A 16606-nucleotide genomic window follows, 5' to 3' on the forward strand; every position below is an offset into this window, starting at 1 on the left:
CATTTTCCAAGACAAAGAGTCAAGATAACTACAACTCTGCAAAGCGGCATGGGATAAATCTTACTCGTAAAATTTTGAGAGACAAGAATAGGTTTATCCAAGCTTTACTCAGCTCACCATGGAAGCAATAGAACAACCTCAAGAACCTCTTGAAGTAAGCAACTCTGTTGTTGTAAGTACTCCAAAACCTTCCTTAGTTTATACATGCTTTATGATGAGTCAAAGTTTTGATCGAGTTGAAATCTTTAGTCATGTTACTAGTTCAAATTACATTAATCTATTAGGGAAGTACGACTATTAACTTTATATGTGAGTTTGATCCTATAATGATACATTAATCTATTAGGTGTATGATAATGAAGAGAAAAAGCTCAAGCACTTGGATTTTGTGGAAGCAACGGTGGAAAACATGGTTGTTTTTCTAACAAAACTGTATCAACTGAGCAAGGAGCATAGTGGTCCGTTCAAGGCACGAATCGAGGCCATCGAAGAATTCGTGTTGAGAATCGTTGGACCTTTCTGTGACAAGTTCCACCATGTTCCCATACAGCTTCTTGAATTCCTCGACCGCAAGGTTAGTGTTGAGTTTGATGACACTATTTTTTGGATGCCGAATAAGTTGGTTAAAGTCTTGAGGGTTGCATGTATCCGAGCTATTATAGGCACAATAGCTAAGAATGAAAATTTTGTGCATAAACACAATCAGATCTGCATTGCATTTAAGTTGCTCCTATGCTCCTTCAATCTGTTATTATGAGTTTCACTTGACTCACTGTATCAACATCCTTACTTCGCCGGAATTTAGTTGTTACATTGTCTCAACCACTTATAGCTAAGTATATGACATAACAAATTTTTTTTTGATAATTTGATGCTTTTGGATGATTCTAGGGTGATCAAAGTTCATAAGAAAAATTGGGGCCTGCTGAGTTGACAGCTTCTTGACTACAAAAAAAAAGTAGTCCCTCTTTTTTTATTTTATTAGTTATAAAGTTTTTTAAAGGATGTTTCTACGGTAATCAAAGTATTTTCCTTATAGTGATCAAACTGAAAAATACTTTGATCACTATAAGAAAATTTGGGACCACTTTTTTTTTTGGCGAGAGTGCCATGTAAGATGGCTTATGGGACCTTAGAATTTTCATGCTTGGGCTATATCATCACTCATCCATCACTTAAGTATGGATACATCCCATAATACAAGAGTACTATTATAGGAAATTGCCAAAGACATCAGCAACATTGTATGTCCAAAACCCCTGAAATAAATAGTAAGTGCATATCCTATATTCCTATGTTACTTGGGCTATTCTTTCATACCGTAGAATTCGACTCAAGATATGAGTGGCATGATTGATGGACCTTTGAAGTTGAATTTTCACCAAAAACATGTATGCAAGAACATCCAAATACATCAAAGGTGAACATACCCCTGTCACTTGCAGAGTTGCGGCCATTTTCCTGCACCATTTCCCCTAACCTTTTCAATCAGTATCTGTTTCTTTGTTGAAGGATCGTATATACTTTATAGGTCTCTGACTCGCAGCCACATTATAAACAGCTCTTATTACACATGCAGACATGCTACACAAGTAACAAAGCACTACCCTATCAGGCTATCCGTAGCGAACACCCTGTTCCCTGCATTGCAATCCATAGTATAAAGATGCATTATTTCAGTGAGTATTTCTGTTTACAGCAGATGTTCAACGTCTCTTTGGCCTTATATAGTCTTAGATACAAATTTTATTAACCAACATGATAATTGTAACAAAAACTGTACTTGCTATGTCTTTTTACAAGAATATTTACTCATGAGGTATATAGGTGGACGAGTTCATCCACGAGATAGACTGGAGACAGGAGCCCTTGCCAAAACTAATGACACATGTGACAAAGAAAGCTGCAGAGGTGACACGGGAGCTAGCCATGGAGATCCAAGCAACCGGCCTGCTCGATGCAACAGCTAATGCTGCAAAGGAGGCATACTTGACTTACAAGCCAGTGGCCAAAGACATAATCATCAGGTATGAACCAGTAGCTGAGGAATATGCAGTTTTGGCATGGCAGTTGTGTAAACAAGTTCCAATCCTCTCGCAAGTAAGCCAGTTAATGGTTCCAACCGCGGCATTTTGGGCTGAGAGGTACAACAAAGTGGTGGACTTTACAGCAGAGAGTGGGTTACCAATGGCTCATTACTTCCCTTTGATCCCCATTGAGAAGATTGCTAAAATTTTTGCTGAGGAAGCTGATGAAAATGGGTTCCGATATGTTTCCGAGGATCGAATGGCCATTGCCTATTAATGTTCTGTAGCTTGTGTTAGAGTGTTGTCATTGTGTTAGAATTATTTCTGGATAATTTGGGATAAATTTTCTTGATGATGTGTGAACTACCATTTATCCGAGTTTTCGAAGGTATCTTCTTTGTAACTTGAACGGATAATTGGCAATCAAATAATTAAGGGCTTGTTTGGCATCGTTTTCTGTTTTCAGTTTTCTAGTTTTTTTAAAAACAAAAAACCAAAAACAGGAAACAAGAAAAAAGTGTTTTCACTTTTCTGTTGTCAGTTTTCAAAATTATCATGATTTAAATAAGTTTGACTAATTTTTGTTTAATTATATGACTTATATCATATGAGTTTGAAAACCAAAAAACCAAAAAATAGAAAACCACAGCAATGTCAAACGAACCCTAAACTGCTACTCTCTCTATTTTGTATCAACTAATCACTTTTTTGTTATGTTACCGAGACTCTTCATCTCACTTTCAGTACCCGTGTTAGACCCTTAATACTTTGACATGGATAAGATAATTCATTTTAGTTCAAAATCATGGAAAATTTTCATAAAATACAGAGTCATACACTCGGGTACATACCTATTGAGATACGGGTACCTGAATATGAGTAACATCTCTTTTTTGATCAAATTATATTGATAAAGTTATAACGGAACTTACTTAATGATACAAATCTACCAAACATATTCAGAAATGAAAAAAAATTACTGCCTCTGTTACTAAATACTATTGACAGTTACGGAGAACTATTACACGAGAATTGAGGAAAGAAGATAAACAAAGAATGGAAAAATGGGTAACATGCAGCAAAAGCATGAAAATAGGGTCCATTAATGACAACTTAACAAGTGATTAAGTAAGGCCCTATATTATTTGTTTTTTTTTTTTTTTTTTTTTTTTTTGGTTTTCCACCCGATTCACCCTTTGGGTTAATCCGGATTCGGGATCAGTTTTGGGTGGTTAGATTCCAGTCCCCTCCCAATTATTGTTGCGAGGAATCGAACACAAGTTCTCCCTACCATGTGTAGTTCAATCACCACTACACCAACAACCAATTGGTTGTGCAAGGTCAAAGAAGATAAAATAATACATATACCAATACCAAAAAAAAAAAGAATGAAGCAGAAGTATAAAGAATCGACTATGTAAAAAACATAAAGAACAAACAAGAATGGAGGTAACATATACATGGTTAGTTTGTTATATAGAATAAAGTAAAAAAAAAAAAAAAAATAGAACCTATGTAAGAAAACATAAAGAACAGAGAATGGAAGTAACATATATTTCGTTAGTTCGTAATAAAGTTTATCAATACCAAAAAATAATGAAATAGAAGCATAGAATAATTTAATCAAAGATCGTTTGTTTATTTTCGAAAAGCAAAAATGACAATTGAACACAGACTTTCACCTTAAGTCCCTAAGTTAATTACTGAATTAACTCTAGTATCAGTGCAAAAAATCAAGTGAATTATTTATTTACTTTCACATTATTTCAATTTCTGTAATAATCCAAAGCTCAATTCTCCCAAGTATGAAATCAACTTTAGCATATGTAGTAAAACAAGATTTTGTGCATATATTCTCCTACATCACTATATTTTTACGTCTGTAACCATTTAACTATTGAAAATTTCTGTTTATTTCAGAACATGGAACTAGATTATTTAGAAGTTCAAACAGACCCTACAAGGGTAGTTTGGCAAGTTCACTTTACAGTACTGATACAAAGAAGCACACAATACTCATTCATCTAATTCAAGAATCATGAGCATAAAAGAACAGTTAAAAACCATGGTGAACTACTTCATCTGTTCTTCCAAAACAATAGGCCATGTAAAACTAAGACTCGATCCATGGCCAAGGCCATAACTTCGACCAGCCAAAATCTAGAGGCTATATATTCCAATTTAAAAGACTCATTTCGTTCCATGCCATACCAACGAACAGATCCAAGATGATTTTGCCATGCAAAAAGATATCAGAAATATAAGGGGGCCAGGGTAGGGAGAGGCTAGCTAGAAGATATTCAAAGAAATAAGATTGCCATTAATGGGAAGCAACAAAAGTCGTTTTTCGTACTCATATTAATACATTGATAACCCGCATATATATTAGGGAGTGGTATATATCCCAAAAAAAGAAAGAGCTACTAATGATGAAACAAAGCCTTATTGAAAATGACAAAAGAAGCGACTCGAAAAGTAATAAAGCAATCAAAATTTGATCACCATTGCAAAAGTAAATGACAGAAACCAAAAATGAAGTGCAGATTTTAGTAGATAGAGTAATTCTCACTGACACTAGGCCTGAATTTCCGATAAATGGCAAGAGCGATTGGAATGAGACCAGCATATGCAAGAGCTACATGATCGGAGCTGCTTGTCCTCACTGTGATCTGCCCACTCTGTTTGTTGTTCAAGGCAACACGAACAGCCATCTTTGAACCCCGCCCAACAGAAATCTGGGACTGAAGGTTTCCTCCTATTGCCAGGTCTCCTCTCCATTTCATCAGTGACAGCACAAATGAGGACTGATCTTGGCCAATTGGATAATCTTCTTCTCTGAGACGTATTTCCAAATTAGCTCCATAAGCAGCATCTTTCTGAGAACGAACAGTACCTGTGCTTCCCACCAAAACAAGCCTCTTGCCCAAAGCAATTTGATCTTCAAGTTTTACCCCGGTGGCAACATTCTCCCCCAAAAATGTAACAGATACTCCAGCTGCAGTCTTGTTCTTCTTCAAGTTTTTAAATTTGCTTTCCCCTCTCACAATGTAGGCAAGTTGCTTGCCAATGGTTTGAATATCAAAGCCAACTAAGCTAGAACCATTTTCTCCATGTTTCGCTGAAACTGCAGAATCTAAGTGAATATTAAAGTCTTTCTTATCCTTAGTCACCTGCACAGTAACTGCAGCAGGGAAGCGTCCTGCAATCCCAAGATTTTGCTCAACATTGACACCATCATACCCACAGTCATGGTCCCAACCATGAGTGTCCAAAACTGGCCGGGCCAAGAATTGCGAAGTTGGCTCCAAGAATCTATATCGATAAGCTGGAGTGTCACTGTCAAAAGAGGGTGGCAAAACCATGTCAGGTAAAGGAACTGGCACAGCAGCTGGGGCTCCATTCTCACCATCATAATCTTCTGGCATCTCACTGTATTCATCCACACTTGGTTTGCCATTTTTTTTCATATCCCTCATTCTTTTGAGCTCCTCTCTCAACTGCTTTCTCTGAAGAAGCTTCACTCGGTAGTCATATTCTTCAAAGTATGCCTTCTTCTGCTCTCTACTAAGCTTAGCAATCTGAGTTTTCCTCAAAGGCTTAAATGGTGGGAGCTGATCGTACTCATCTTCTTCCTGATCAGAATCCGACAAGTCATCCAAGTCAACATCAGAATCACCATTGTCACCACCCTGATCAGCTGAAAGTTTGGGGTGGGTACGGGGTTGCAATAACGAACTTAACAAGTATGGGAGAGGAGGCGAACGGGTACGGAAATTAAAAAACTTCCGGTGATCTACAGGATCTTGAGGCTTTGAGGTCAGACTAGCATCAGCCAAAATTTTTAAGGAGTAGCACAGCAACATTAACTGTGGTCTCCAGGCCTGGCCATTAGGAAGTACCTTTAGCCCTTCCCGATTTTTCCGACATGCAGGGTGGTTCTCCACAAGGGAAACAGGGTTCATCATGCCTAGATTCATAAAACGCAAATCACCAACGGCTTGACCAATAGACTGCTGTATAACATGACTACGCTGTCCCACAAACACTTCATAGCCAATTGAAGTGCCAGTTGGACCATCTGGGGGAGCACAAGCAGCATGAGTGAGTGTGAGAATGGTACTCCGCCAGATGGAAGAACCAAGAGTGTTGGAGATTGTTCTCAACATGGGTAGGTCATTCAGATCTCTTGTCTGTGAATCCAGCCGATCCACATAAAGTGTGAGATCTGGAGGATATCTCTTGGTGAACTTCTTGACTGAGGCTAAGACTTTACGGTTGAAAGCCTGCTCCAATGCAGAAGATTTAAGACCAGGTGCATCAATGACCCTAATCTTGACTCCATCCACTACTCCACTAACCTCATTAACAGAAGTGGTTTCAGGTTCAAATGCATTAATTTTAACCTTCTCTTCACCAAATATAGAATTGATGGTGGCACTCTTGCCAACACCACTTTTCCCAAGAACCAACAGGTTCAAGGAAAAGTCTAAATCATCTTTCCCCTCAGCCTCAAGCTGCATAGCTGTCTGTTTTGCGTTATCAAGACTGAAGGATGGAACTGTCGTCCTTCCTGCAAGAATTGCTAGTTTATAAAGAACTTGTGATGATACAGATTGGTCTACTGTCTGGCCAATTCTTTGAACAAGCCTTAAAAATTTCACCCTCAAGTCATGTATCTTCTGCAGCTTCTTCTTGTCTTCATCACTTAGGCTCTCCTCAGATGGAGCAGCAGCACTAGGTGGAGCAAAGATGCTGGAATTGCTTGAATTAGACACAGGTCTCACAGAACGAAGTGATGTTCCCAAACCAGCAGGACGCTCAACCGAGAAAAGGCGAGATCCATCCTGAGATGTTATAGTGATTGGACCAGTATCTGAACCAGAACTAGTTGCCGCTTTCAAAAGAGCAGCTAATGCAGCAGAATCAATCAACTCTCTACCCTCCCCTTCCTCATCAGAATCAGCTTCTTCCTCAGAGTCCGTGACAACCTGTCCATCAATCATCTCTGAACGATCACCAGAAGCCAACTCCTCCACAAAATTTCTGGAAGAGATTTCATTCTTAAAGAACAGAGGTTCACCTTCACCATCAGAGCCTTCATCATATTCCTCTTGGGGTATGTAAAATCTCTCCTCAGCTTCCTCTCCCTTATCCGGGATCAAAGTTTCAGTTTTATCATCGATCTTATCAGATGCATCATCATCTACATCATCATGTTGAACCTTCTCTTGCTCTACACCAGAAACAGATTGCATTCCATCAGCAGATTCATGCTGCTTGGATTCAGCAGCTTCAGCATTAATCTCTTCTGGTGCAGGTGTTTCTGCTTCATTTGTGAGGGCCTCTTTGTCAGAATTATCAACAATCTGCAAAGGCAAACCTAATTAGGCATATAAAAATGTCATTAATAGCTAGTTCAACATGATTATCATAAAAAAGTACTCACCTCAGATGAGTTTGCATGATTATCATTGGCCAATGTCGTGTTTTCACCAGCAGGTGCTTCTACTTCCTTAGCTTCCGCTTTCATCTCAGTAGTGGCTGCTCCAGAGTCCTCCATAGCAGCAACTCCAGATTTCACGGGTTCTATACCAACATCATCCTCATCAACAACCAAGTCTCCTTCATCTGTAACCTTTGCGTCATCAGTGTTCATGGATTTAGAATCCGTTTTAGCAGGTTCTTCTTTAACAGAATCTTCCTCTGTTGAAGCAGGTTCTTCAACAGCAGAACTGTCAACCTTTGTTTCTGCAGTATCCGAGCCACTCTTTTCCTTGATGTCTGTTTCCGGTCCCACGTCAGAACCCCCCACAACAGCGACTCCAGATCTTACGGCCTCAACAACATCAACATTCACCGCATCAACAACAGCATCTCCTTCATCAGTAACCTTGGCCTCATTAGTTTCTACAGATTTAGAGTCCACTTCATCGGGTACTTCTGCAGCAGTATCTTCAATTGTCGAAGAAGATTCTTCAGCAACAGTATTTTCACCCACTGTTCCCGAATTCCCTGAGTCTTTCCCTTCCACTGCCGAAAGAAATTCTTCAACAACAGCATCATTTTCATCTGTTCCTGTATCCCCTGATTCTTCCTCTTCCTTTATCTCCCCAACAATAGCAGCTCCAGACCTAACAGCTTCACCAGCATCAACATTTATTGAGTCCACTACAGAATCCCCCTCTTCAATTTGCTTGACACCACTATCTTCAACAGATGCAGAATCCGCTAAAGCAGGTTCTTCGACAACAGAGGTCTCCTCTTCCCCAACTTCAATCTCAGCATCCACCTCCTTTTCAGTATCCCCAGCAACAGTGTCCACAGATTCGACTTTCGAATCTTGCTTATTATCATCTCGAACCTCAGCATCCACCTCCTTTTCAGTTTCCCCAGCAACAGTGTCCACAGATTCAACTTTCGAATCCTGCTTATTATCATCTTCAACCCCAACAACAGCAACTCCTGACCTTACAGCTTCAACAGCATCCACTTTTATGGAATCCACAACAGAATCTTCTTCATTAACAGGCTCACCATCACGAGACTCGGAAGCCTTTTCCTCCACTTTAGACCCCATATCATCACCAACAACATCCTTAGTCTCCAAAGACTCAAGTTCACTCTTTTCCTGAGTGCCCTCATCGCCCAATTCTTCTTTCGCCTCCTCAAACGACTCCTCCTCCTCTTCCTCACCCAAAACCCTAACTCTAGGCGCCTTTTCAGCACCATAAGACCTACCCATTCCATCCCCAACTACACCAATATCCTCCTCTTCACTATCAACCTCAATTTCATCGTCTTCATCATCATCTCCATCATCCGAAACCTTCGCAACCGGCAAACCCGCCTTCGGTGCCCGAACACCCGGCGAACCTGATGCAGGGGCATCAGTTTCATCAACCTCAATCAATTTATCTAGGGTTTGATTATCTGGGCCATCAATAGGAGTCTCAAACTCCTCCTCACCATTCACATAACTTCCATTATTACCACTACTCGCAAAACTACTACTAATACTACTATCACTGCTTCCATTACTACTACTAGTAATCGAATTCTTATTAGTTTCATCAATTTTATTCATTTTTTCAGGAGAATTATTGTTTTCAACAACTAATTCATCATCAAATTCATCATCATCATCATCATGAGAAGGGACAGCACGAATACCTGAAGGTTGTCGTGAAAGAAGCGACGTCGTATCCACTTGAGACTCCGACTCCATTGATGCGAGCTTGAATTTGTTGGTTCCTTCAATACAATGATTGAAGGAACGTAGAAATGAATTGGGGGTTTAGGGTTTAATGATAATTTAGAGGTTTTGGGTGGATTGAATTAAGAGAGAGAAAGTGAGAAGAGAGGAGAGAGAAAGATGGCAGATAAAATGGTGTAAAACAAACAGAAAGATAAGGTAAGGTGAATACGGGATTAAGCTAGCAGCACTTATATGAGAGGTTTTGGGCCTTCATTTGTGTATAAAGACTGTAAACTCGACAGTGTCTACACCAAAATTCTTCACAAAAAAAAAAAAAAAAAAAAAAAAAAAAAAAAAAAACAAAAAACAACTTATCAAAAATACTCTCTATGTCTCATAATAATTCTAGAGCTATCGTATGACTAGGCATTGAAAATATGCAAATGAAATTGGATAGCTAATGTAGAACTTTAGTTGTATGAAAATTTTACAGTTTTCGTTTGAAATATAACTACCATAATGTGCTTCACTTTGATAGTTTATATTTAAGTAAAAATATAGTTATGTGGAATTTTGTTAGGTTCGTCTCGATTCATACAATTTTGATATAAGGTTTTATAATTTTTACATATTGATACTTAAAGATATTAACTATTGAAAACATGCATCGGCAAGCGTGAAAAGAAAAGTGTTGCAAAAAAAAAAAAAAAAAAAAAAAAAAAAAAAAAAAAAAGTAGTATCACCAACATTTTTTTAATTCATCAAATTTTTAGTTTCATTTTCGTAAATTTTATTCTTATTTTATAATTTCTCAAAAAAGATTATTTTATGTTGGATTTTAATTTTCAAAATTTATATTTACATTGTAGATATTATAAGACTAATCGTGGCCATTTTATAACATGAAAAAAATGAACCAATCATATTATATATCATTAAAATAATATGGTAGTTATTTTTCAAATTACCGCTAAAGTGAGAGGGATTGATTGCTTTCCTAAAAAAAAAAAGAAAGAAATAGGGTGAGGGGAGGGATTGATTGCTTTCCACTTTACATACTCAGTTATTTTCTGCATTCATAGTTTTTTTTTGTATTTCACCAGTTTTATCCTTTGAGCTAATTCGAATTTGAGATCTAGTTTTTGGTGGTTAAGTTCCAGTCTCCTCCCAATTATTATTGTGGGGATTCAACATGCGATCCTCCCTACCAAGTGCAACCCTAATCACTACTGCACCAATAGCCAATTAATATTTATTGCATATATAGTTCATTAAGAGTAGTATTTTTTTAGTTTTTTTTTTTGGATGCAAATTGAGAGTGGTAATTTAATTATGTTCTCTTATATTTATTATTTTCAATACTCCATCCATTTTTATTAAGTATTATACTTTGACCGGCACATAGTTTTAGACAATTTAAGTTAGATAAAATAAGAGATAAGTCGGGTAGTTGGAATATTAAAAAATTGTACTACTTCCGTTTCATACTAACTCTTTGTTTTTTTTTAGTTGACATATTTTGAATTCTGTTAACACAATTCTCTTTGACTGTACTTTGTGATTTGTATGTAATGAAAAATATAGTCTTGTGTAATCTTGTTAGATTCGTTACGATATATATTTTCAAAATCAACTTTATTATATTTTGTTTTTATTATTGTTAATTACAGAAATTCATTATTGAAATCGTGTATTGACAAACGTGACTAAATATTCGTGTTAATTAAAAAGAATTAGAAAGTTGAGGAGAACAAAGCCTTCTTTATATGGGGGTTGATACCTCAACCTAGTAGTAGCCTTTTAAGTAGGACTTCTTGTCCTGCACTAAAGTAAATTCTTGCTGCTACGGCTCAGAGAGGACAATATCTACTGGTGGGCTCATGTTGACCTTAGGTTCTACATATGGTATCTGAGCCAGGGCCCTTCCGATGTCCTGTTGTGCCTTCAAGAACGCAGGTTCCCTTTCAAGGGTGGATAGCAGGGAACTAGTGTTTAATCCCACATCGAAAGTTGAGGAGAACAAAGCCTTTTATATAGAGATGGTTGATTACTCAACCTAGCTAGTAGTAGAGGTCTTTTGGGTAGGACTTCTGTCCTACACTTAAAAAAATTCTTGCATGCAAGGCCCAAAGAGGACAATATCTGTGGGCTAATGTGGACATGGGGTGTCAGATGGTATCAACGCCAAGACCCATTTCAATGCCCTATTATGCCTTCGGGACGCATGCTCCTTAAAGGAAGGGAGAAGCTAAGGTGCCTATGGCGCTCCCACATTGAAAGTTGAGGAGAACGAAACCTTCTTTTATATGGGGGTTGATACCTCAACCAAGTAGAGGCCTTTTGCGTAGGACTTCTTGTCCTGCACCAAAGCAAATCCTTGCGCACTAGGGCCTAGAGATGATAATATCTACTAGTGGGCTCATGTTGACCTGGGGTGTCAAATGGTATCAAAGCCAAGACCCATTTCAATGTCTAGTTGTGTCTCTAGTACGCATGCTCCTCAAAGGAGGGGAGCTGGTGTCTATAGTGAGGAGAATGAAGCTTTCTTTATATGGGGGTTGATACCTCAACCTAGTAGAGGCCTTTTGGGTAGAATTTGTTGTCCTATACCAAAGTAAATCAGTATGAGGTAGGGCCCAGAGAGAACAAAATCTGATCTACTAGTGGGCTCATGTTGACTTTGGGTGTTACAATACCCTACACGCCGTTTCACCACCACATAAGCTTGTCGCACACCAACCACATTTGCTGATGTTTTGAGGTTGGTGCGGAATGGGGGTGGACCTAGTGGGTTTTTCAAGGTTGGTGGAGGGTGGGAATAAGGGTTCCAGCGGTTGTAAGGGGTTAGGGTGAGGATTTCACAATGATGGTGGGAACGGAGTTTCGGCGATAATGGGGCTGGGGGTTTTCGGCGATGATGGCAGGGGTGGGGTGGGGTATCATGGATGTTGAAGCGGGAGCCATTGACGTGATATAGGGGTTGTTTGGGGTTTTTTTTTCTAATTAAAATCGTTTTTTTTTAAAGAATATATAAAATAGAATTACCAATGAAAATGTGAACGTGTCATAATTAATGTATTAAATAGGTTTGCAATTCTTCTGTAATAATCAAAAGTTCGTTTTCTTCTGGAAAACCATTAAAAAGTCATATTAATTATGACAATTTTACCTAATTATTACTATACAAGTTTTATTTTTCTTCCTCTATAAACTTCACAAAATGTTGATGGAGAACAAATGTATGTGCCAAAATTCTATTACTCAAATTAGGGAATTATGGGGTAAATCAACATTATAATCCCACCAACATGCTTAATTAAAAAATTATACTCCCTTCGATCCTTTTCATTTTAGATCGTCCATTCATGTTTTGCCCACTCTGCTTGATTCTAGAGGTGATTAGGCTCAAGGCGGTCAGAGCCTTAACATGAAATATCATACCCAACCTGTAAAAAAGTGTCACGCCTGCCGGGACAAAGCAGGTTTTCAAGTCGGGTTCAGGTTTTTAATATTTTATTAAAAATATGTATTTGATTTTATCCAATCTCGCAGTTTTTTGGGTCCAGATTGAATCAGGCTAGTAGGTCAGGCCATTGAGGATCGCCTCTACCTTATTCATATAATGGTACCTATTTTACCATCTTATCTTTTAACCCCACAGTAATTACACCTTTTTATACTTTCTATCTTACATTGTTCATCTTTCTTTGACATAAACCCACGTTTTTACATTCCCTCTTACTTTATCTTATACAGACTCACATTATTCAACAATTTCTTATATTGCATATATATAGTAAGTAAGTAAAACAATACTTGTATAAAAGAAAGAATACTTCCTCCTTTTATTTTAAAGTGCCCAACTTCCCAAAAGTGGCTGTTTTTTTAAGCGCCCCATCTCCAAATTTAGAATCTCCACAACCCCACTCATTTTAAATACTAAGTACTACTATGTTTTTCTTTTGACCCCATTATCATCTATCTATTAACTATTACTAAAACAGAAGATGCTGATGTCACCATTGCCCACGTGTTGTTCTCTTAATAAAAATTAACTATTACTAAAACAGAAGATGCCGATGTCACCATTGCCCACATGTCGTTCTCTTAATAAAAATTTTCCCGCCTAAATGCAATGATGATGCCATCTTTTTTTTTCTTTTTTTTTTTGTAGAGCTACCATATTTAACATTTTTGAAATTTAAATGTTAAAAGCTTCCACATTACAATTAAAACCTATCAATTTATCGTACGAAATTGAAACAATTTTAAATAGCACACTAATAAGTGACCTCCTACATTGAAATATGAATTAGACGACGTTGAACAGATACTATATCATAATTTTGATGAAAATAAAAAATAAAAAATTACAAAATGTACAAAATTCTTATTTATATATATTCATGTATAACAGCCATTTATTTTAAAAAAATATATATATACAAATTTAAAATAGGTTTTATATAAACTGTGCATCGCACGGGTTCTAACCTAGTTTTATAATATTTTTCCCTCTCGCATTATACCTAGCCTATCTCTTACTTTTTAAAAAAAATTTATTCCTATTCGTACCTTACTTATATACTTCGTATTACTTTACTCTTTTCATAATATTAAAAAAAAAAAATTTAAGAAAAACATAAAAAAAACATAGGGAGTTAATACAGGTACTTTAAAATCGTGAGGGTTGATACTTGGTCAGGATTTCAATACTCCCTTCTTTTCATAATAATAATTTTTCTTTTACCTTTAATAATTTTGACTTTTTATTTATGATGTCAACATTTATTTTACATGAGTAATTTTTATTAGGAGTAATGTTTATTGGTTATTTATATTTATGGTTAATATGATGCATTGACAAGTGTATCAAGTTAATTAGGTTAATATGAGATAGTATATCATTTCTTAACAAGAGCAAAGATTGATTTCTAATATGGTTTTCTCCAACTTACTAAAAACTGCAAATTGATGGATTTATGTGCAAAAGTGATAAGGTATTGCATTGAGCTCACTATCATTCGATAGCCTTGATTTTTGGTTTCTAGCGTTGGATTACTCTCTTCAATATTATTAAAAAACAATATTAAAAAATATTTTTTAAAAAAACCTCAATAAGACTATGGCGTGTGGAATTGTAGTCCTCTAATCCCTCATCTTATCCCCTTATTTTGATACATAGTTGATTCACAAGTTGCAAGAACTTAGCAAATTGTAATCGTGAGTTCGTGACCTTCTTTTGTTTGTGTGTGCATCTCTAGAAAAATCTACACTATCTCAATTACGCTAAACTAATTCCTAACCCTTTTAACAAATTAAACTATGTACCCGAGTAGTTTTCATGTATGTTCTCTCACTTCAATTTAATTTCAGTTCATTTTAGCTCTAATCATTTTAGTTCAGTTTAGTTTAATTCCGCTCTAATCAGTTGAGTTCAGTTTAGTTCAGCTCCTAATTTCCTTCTCTCATAAAATGTTCAGTTGAGTTCAGTTCAACTCCAATCAGTTTAGTTCACTTCAGCTCCAATCAGTTCAGTTCAGTAAATACGAACAAACCCTTATTTTAATATTATCCAATCTTTAAAATCGAGTTGGGATTAAATGTACGTTTTGCTACTTATTATATGTTATGTCTCATATCTATTCTAATGGTGAAAATAAATCTCACATATTATAATTATAATTTGAGGGTTTTTTCTCGAAGATAGTTTAAATGATTAATTGATGATGACTATCTAATGATAATCATTTCTAAGAGAGCTTGAATTTTACATTAAAACATGCTAATAGTCTAGCAATGGCACGAAAATCACCCTAAATTAAAGTTGTATGTGCAAGCAATGTTGAAAATACAACAAGAAATGACGAGGAAAAAATTCTTACAAGATAAAGAGAAGTAAGAAATATTCATGACAACATAAAGTTAGCAAATTTTCTAAAATACAAACTAAATGAATGTATTATAAGATAGGGATTACTTTTTAATTGGACTTAACTTATAATATGTGGTCATACGGCTCATACCCCATATAAGAGTAACTTTCAAATAATATGTAATGACCTAGCCCACCTAGGGTGACTCATGCCTTTTAATGGGAACAAAGTAAACTTAAACCATTTTACTATATGTATAAAGTTCTTCAGTCCCGAAATTGCATAAGATTTAATCAAAGCATACATATCAAAAAGCTTATAAAAAGCGAATGCCAAGTACTTTAATTATGGTAAAGTATTAGGAATGATACTCAAAGCGTGAGATCAAATCTTGTCTACATCATTGTCCTTTATTGAAAATTACGAGTACGTACAAATAACTTATTACTGACAAAATAATCTAAAATTGTAACAACTCGTTTGGTAAGTAATAATTGTTGGTGATAATATATGAAATTCTATATAAGAATAAACAATGTCCATATAACCATGGTAAATATGGTATGGCAAGTTCATCCTAAATTTTCATTTTTGGCCATTACTATTTAGGGATGGTATCATAACTTAGTGAGATAAGGGACATTTTTAAAGAACGACACAATTAAATACAGTAATACAGTAATAATTGTTGGTGATAATATATGAAATTCTATATAAGAATAAACAATGTCCATATAACCATGGTAAATATGGTATGGCAAGTTCATCCTAAATTTTCATTTTTGGCCATTACTATTTAGGGATGGTATCATAACTTTGTGAGATAAGGGACATTTTTAAAGAACGACACAATTAAATACAGTAATATTGCATTACTTTGGACATTAGTATCGGAAGAAAAAAGGGATGAGAAAAGGAGGAGGCAGTTTCAAAACGTAACCCTTACAGTCACGTCTAGTAAAGTGTATAAGCAATGTACACTTGATGAATAATGACTAGTCACTAGTCAGTATCCAAATGTATATGTTGAAATTTTTGTCACATCGATATTGAATAGGAGACTAGGAGATCAAGTGTTATATGTCACAATATATTGAGTCTTTTTCTTAGACAATTACTTCATTTACTTTTCCAAATTAGTTTTGAAGAAGGAATTAATTCAAAGAACAACAAATCATTTTTTTCCTAGTTAAGAATACATATTGCGTAATGTTATGAAGAATAACACGAATGCAATTGAGCCGCATGTGAAATTTACTTTGTTAAACAATCTTCAAGTCCAAAATCCTGTCCAATACAAATAGACAATAGTGCAATGAGTAATGACCATGGATCCAATGAAGCCACAAGCCAATAATTCCCGATTTGCAATGAATCAGGTTCAAAAACCTACAACAAAACAACGTACAAGAATTTTGGCAGCACCACTTCCGTTAAATGAAGTAATGAACACTAAATTCCTCAAAAAAAAAAAAAAAAAAAAAAAAAAAAAAAAAAAAAAGGAACAG

At 36.1% G+C, this 16606-nt stretch overlaps 2 protein-coding genes across 3 annotated transcripts; one reads left to right on the forward strand and one right to left on the reverse strand.

The window, feature by feature from the left end:
• Nucleotides 1-352: 352 nt before the first annotated feature.
• On the forward strand, nt 353-2336 carry LOC145618377 (stress-related protein-like). Its single transcript, XM_081673148.1, has 2 exons — nt 353-574; nt 1828-2336. Exons 1-2 carry the CDS (start codon nt 410-412, stop codon nt 2302-2304), a joined length of 642 nt encoding a protein of 213 aa, XP_081529274.1. The 5' UTR covers nt 353-409; the 3' UTR covers nt 2305-2336.
• A 1988-nt stretch (nt 2337-4324) lies between these two features.
• Nucleotides 4325-9447, reverse strand: LOC145618537 (translocase of chloroplast 159, chloroplastic-like). 2 transcript variants are annotated; one of them, XM_081673308.1, is made up of 3 exons: nt 9198-9447; nt 7474-8900; nt 4325-7393 (listed from the first exon to the last, which is right to left on the reverse strand). In XM_081673308.1, the coding sequence occupies exons 1-3, from the start codon at nt 9250-9252 to the stop codon at nt 4574-4576; spliced, it is 4302 nt and encodes a 1433-aa protein (XP_081529434.1). In that variant the 5' UTR covers nt 9253-9447; the 3' UTR covers nt 4325-4573. The 2 variants fall into 2 exon arrangements, with proteins under 2 accessions (XP_081529434.1, XP_081529433.1); XM_081673307.1 differs by having other exon boundaries at nt 7474-9447.
• Nucleotides 9448-16606: the final 7159 nt, after the last annotated feature.

The sequence above is a fragment of the Chenopodium album genome, chromosome 26, assembly GCF_948465745.1.
Source record: "Chenopodium album chromosome 26, dcCheAlbu1.1, whole genome shotgun sequence".
NCBI classification, from domain to species: domain Eukaryota; kingdom Viridiplantae; phylum Streptophyta; class Magnoliopsida; order Caryophyllales; family Amaranthaceae; genus Chenopodium; species Chenopodium album.

Coding starts and splice junctions, on each gene's coding strand:
- LOC145618537 (XM_081673307.1), bottom strand. CDS start 9,252: ATGGAGTCGGAGTCTCAAGTGGATACGACGTCGCTTCTTTCACGACAA. Junction 7,394..7,473: donor ATCATGCAAACTCATCTGAG/GTGAGTACTTTT, acceptor TTGCCTTTGCAG/ATTGTTGATAATTCTGACAA.
- LOC145618377 (XM_081673148.1), top strand. CDS start 410: ATGGTTGTTTTTCTAACAAAACTGTATCAACTGAGCAAGGAGCATAGT. Junction 575..1,827: donor TTGAATTCCTCGACCGCAAG/GTTAGTGTTGAG, acceptor TGAGGTATATAG/GTGGACGAGTTCATCCACGA.